Source organism: Elephantulus edwardii, unplaced genomic scaffold, assembly GCF_000299155.1.
Source record: "Elephantulus edwardii isolate Elephantulus edwardi_28Jun2011 unplaced genomic scaffold, EleEdw1.0 scaffold00185, whole genome shotgun sequence".
Lineage (NCBI taxonomy): Eukaryota > Metazoa > Chordata > Mammalia > Macroscelidea > Macroscelididae > Elephantulus > Elephantulus edwardii.
Window position 1 is genome coordinate 3,898,531 of NW_006399935.1, and position 3,858 is coordinate 3,902,388.

At 53.2% G+C, this 3,858-nt stretch overlaps 1 protein-coding gene across 1 annotated transcript in view; it reads left to right on the forward strand.

Moving 5' to 3' along the window:
* RFX2 (regulatory factor X, 2 (influences HLA class II expression)) overlaps positions 1–3,858 on the forward strand; it is a 49,287-nt gene that overhangs the window by 43,255 nt on the left and 2,174 nt on the right. The window contains exon 15 of the mRNA XM_006896428.1: positions 2,806–2,959. Coding sequence (XP_006896490.1) covers positions 2,806–2,959 — 154 coding nt within the window. The remainder of the gene's footprint in view (positions 1–2,805; positions 2,960–3,858) is intronic.

A 3,858-nucleotide genomic window follows, 5' to 3' on the forward strand; every position in this document is an offset into this window, starting at 1 on the left:
GGTGGATGGGTGGGTTGGTGGGTGGGTGAACAGGTGGATGGTTGGGTGGATGAGTGGACGGGTGGATGGTTGTTTGCGTAGCTGATTAGGTGGATGGTGGTTGAATTGATGGTTGGTTGGTTGCGTGGGTGGGTGGGTGGATGAGTGGATGGTTGGTTGGAAGAATGAATGATTGGTTGGATGGGTGCATGGTTGGCTGGCTGGATGATGGTTGTTTGGATGTGTGGATGGTTGGTTGAATGGGTGGATGGTTAGTTGTATAGGTGGTTGTTAGGCTGGTTGGTTAACTGGGTGGCTGATTGGTTGGATGGGTGGACGGACGGTTGGATAAGTGATGGTTGGTAGGATGGGTAGATGGGTGGGTGGGTGGGTGGATGAATGACTCTTTGGTTGGATGGGTGGCTGGTTGGGTGGATGGTTGGCTGTTGGTTGGATGGGTGGCTTTTGGGTGGATGGGTGGATAGTTTGTTGAATGAGAGGCTGGTTGAGTGGATGAGAGGATGGTTGTTTGGAAAGAAGAACATACAAACAGATCTGTTTCTCTAGAAAAATCTGACTAAATGTTTTTCGTTTGGTACTGAGAGTAAGCAGTGGTTTGTACAAAGAGCAGACTCAGTATAGACGTACCCACGTGGGAGAACCTGTTTACAAACCAAAGAATACACTGGAGAAGGGTGCTAAACATACTGTGGACTGTTAAAGGAACAAGCAGGTCCGACCTGCAGAAGGGGAAACCAGGCTGCTTCTTGGAGGCAAAGATTTTGATGCTCTGTCTGATGTAATTTGAGCATGTTGCCAGGAGGGACCAGTTCTTGGAGAGGGACATCTTGCTTGGAAGGGTGGAGGGACAGCACAAGAGAAACGGATGAGATAGATTGACTCAGTGACTAGGATAATGGGGATAGGTGTGTCAGCAGCAGTGAAATTGGCTCAGGATAGAGCAGGGTTCAGATCTATTGTACGTAGGGTCACCATGAGTTGGAGTCAATTTGATGGAATGTAACAATCACCACCAAGAAGGGACCTTTCCCTAGAGAAGATGCCTTCATTTGGACCTTTTGCCTCCAGTCTCTGTTTCTTAAAGCCACCCACCTGGGCTGTTTACCTTACAGCAGCCTCACGTTCCAGAGTGTGGCGCACAGCCCAGCCCTGGAACCTTTAGTATCACTCAGCAGCTGGTAGGCTATCACTCATCTGTCCCCCATTGCTGTAATAACTGGGCTTTATCTTGTGTTTCTCATCTTCCCTTATCTCCTTTTTACTGCTACACCAGCAGTCAGGAAATTAGGAGACATATTGCACTGGGCCAATCTGCAGTCAGGGGCTGCTCCAAAATATTGAAGAGCAATGTAGTCAGTTTGAAAACTAAGGTGCACCTGATTCCAGACCTGAACTTCTTTATTTTATTTTATTTTATTTTATTTTTATTTTATTATTTTTGTGTGAGTGTACCGTCAAATCAGATCTGACTGGTACAGGAGGAGATTGTCCCTCCTTCCCCGGCAGAGCATCTGGTGGATTCGAACCGTGGGCTTCTGGGATTGTAGTTGCAGCTCCTTGCCACTAGGCCACCAGAGCTCCCCTGACAAGAACTTCTTAATCACCTGCTATGCATCAGAGAGCTGGACAGTGAGTAAGGATGACAGAAAAGTCGATGCCTTTGAGTTGTGGTGTTGGAGAAGAGTACTGAATATCCCACGGATGGCCAGAACCAAACAGATAATGTTTTAGAAAAGGTGCGGCCAGCGTTCCTTGGAGGCAGGGATGGCCAAGCTCTGTCTTTCATACTTTGGACGTGTAGCTAGGCGAAGCTCTTCCTCAGAAAGGGACACCATGCTTGGGAAGATGGAGGATCTGTGAAGGAGAGGAAGACCCTCAATGAGATGGCGTGACACTGTGGCTTCAGCAGCGGATTCAAATGTCTCGAGACGATGAGATGCCACAGGACAGGGCAGGGATCGGAACGGTGCACGCGACTCGACGGCACCCACAGGACTGAGCGGTTAGACCTGAGAGCATGGGAGTTCGGAGGTGGCATAGATGAGCTGTGGGGGCACCGATGTCCGTAGGCCAGAGATTTTGAAGGGATGCCAGCTCACATCATTCCTGCGGATCAAGAGTTGGCGAGCTTTTTCTGTAACGCCTGAGATAGTAATTCTTTCTGGCTTTTCAGGCAAATGTACGGTCTTTTCTGCCGTCACTAAATGCTGCAGTTGACTGAATGGACGTGGCCAGAAGCCAGTAGAACTATTTCTGGACATCGACACATGAATCTATCATTTTCACTTGTCAAAAGATGTTATACTTTTCCCCTTGCAACTCTTTAAAAATGTGTATAAACTCTTCTCAGCTTTCAGGCTGTGCAGAAACAGACAGAAGACTAGATTTGGCCCCCACCTTGCAGTTTTCCGCCTCTTGCTTTAAATGAACAGGAATTTATCACCCTGCAGTTCCTTTGCGATTTTAAGTACCACACACGCCTGACTGAGGAGAGAGGCCGCTCGCGGGCTGCAGGCGCTCGGGAAGCCCCTCTGGTCTCTGGTCTGACCTGTCCCTACTCTAACCTGCAGGATTTCCCCATCCTGCAGCCTCCTACCTCCATGATGATTGCTCTCTTCCCCCATGTCCACGTCGCGCAAGCCAACCCGAGCTTACAGACTCGGATCTGGTGATGGGACGGGACCTCGTAGCTAAGAGGGTCTGAGGCAGGCGGGTGCCCCGACTCCCAAGGGGCCCCATGCTGGAGAGCGGCTTTTCCAGGCCGCCCGGTGCCCTCTGTCCTCAGCCCTGTCCACTCGCCCCCAGCTCCATGGTGATCCGGGACTTGACCCTGCGCAGCGCCGCCAGCTTTGGCTCCTTCCACCTGATCCGCCTGCTTTATGACGAGTACATGTTCTACCTGGTGGAGCACCGGGTGGCCGAAGCCACTGGGGAGACGCCCATCGCCGTGATGGGAGAGGTGAGGCGCCCACCCTGGAGGCTGGGGTGGGGGAGAGGGTGGGGGGGAGGCCTCTGAGACGCAGACCCCAGAACAAGGGTGGAGGGGAGACGTGACAAGTCCCACGTGAGCTGGTAGTGAGAGAGACCTCAGAGCCAGTTTCCTACCCCACAGCTGACCCAGGGGCACCCCTGAGTGCATCTCCTGCCCCAGAAGGCAGTCCTGTGGGCTCGTATGAGTAATACACCTTTCTAACCAACTTAAAATGCTCTGTGTGGTGCAGCTGTCAATGCTGGCTGCTTCCAGAATGGCTCCATCCCTCCAGAGAGAACCCACCCCGTGAGCAGTCACCCCCATGCCGACCGCAGGCAGCCCCTAAACTCACCTGTCCTGGGTTTTTCTGATGCGTGGAGACCCGATCCCAGTGCTCTTGTGAGCGACTTCTCACGTTCAGCGTCTTTTCAAAGCTCATGTTCTCACAGCGATCAGGATCTTCCTCCTTCTTCACCAAAACCCCACAGCAGTCGTCCGGTCAACTCCGAGGCATTCCACTGTGGGCTGAACTCTGCTGGGAGTCCGGCCCTCTGTGGATGGCACTGTGTCCTGTCCCGCTGCAAGTCCGTCCCACCATAGACGGGCGCTGTGACCTGTCCCTCTGTGGACGGGCACTGTGGGCTGTGCATGAGCACTGTAGCCAGAGCATGGGCGCTGTGACCTGTCCCACTGTGAGTCCGTCCCACCATAGACGGGCACTGTGGCCAGTGGATGGGCGCTGTGACCTGAGGATGGGCGCTGTGACCTGAGGATGGGCGCTGTGGCCCGTGGATGGGCGCTGTGGCCTGTCCCACTGCGAGTCCGTCCCGCCATGGATGGGCACTGTGGCCTGTGGATGGGCACTGTGGCCTGTCCCTCCATGGACG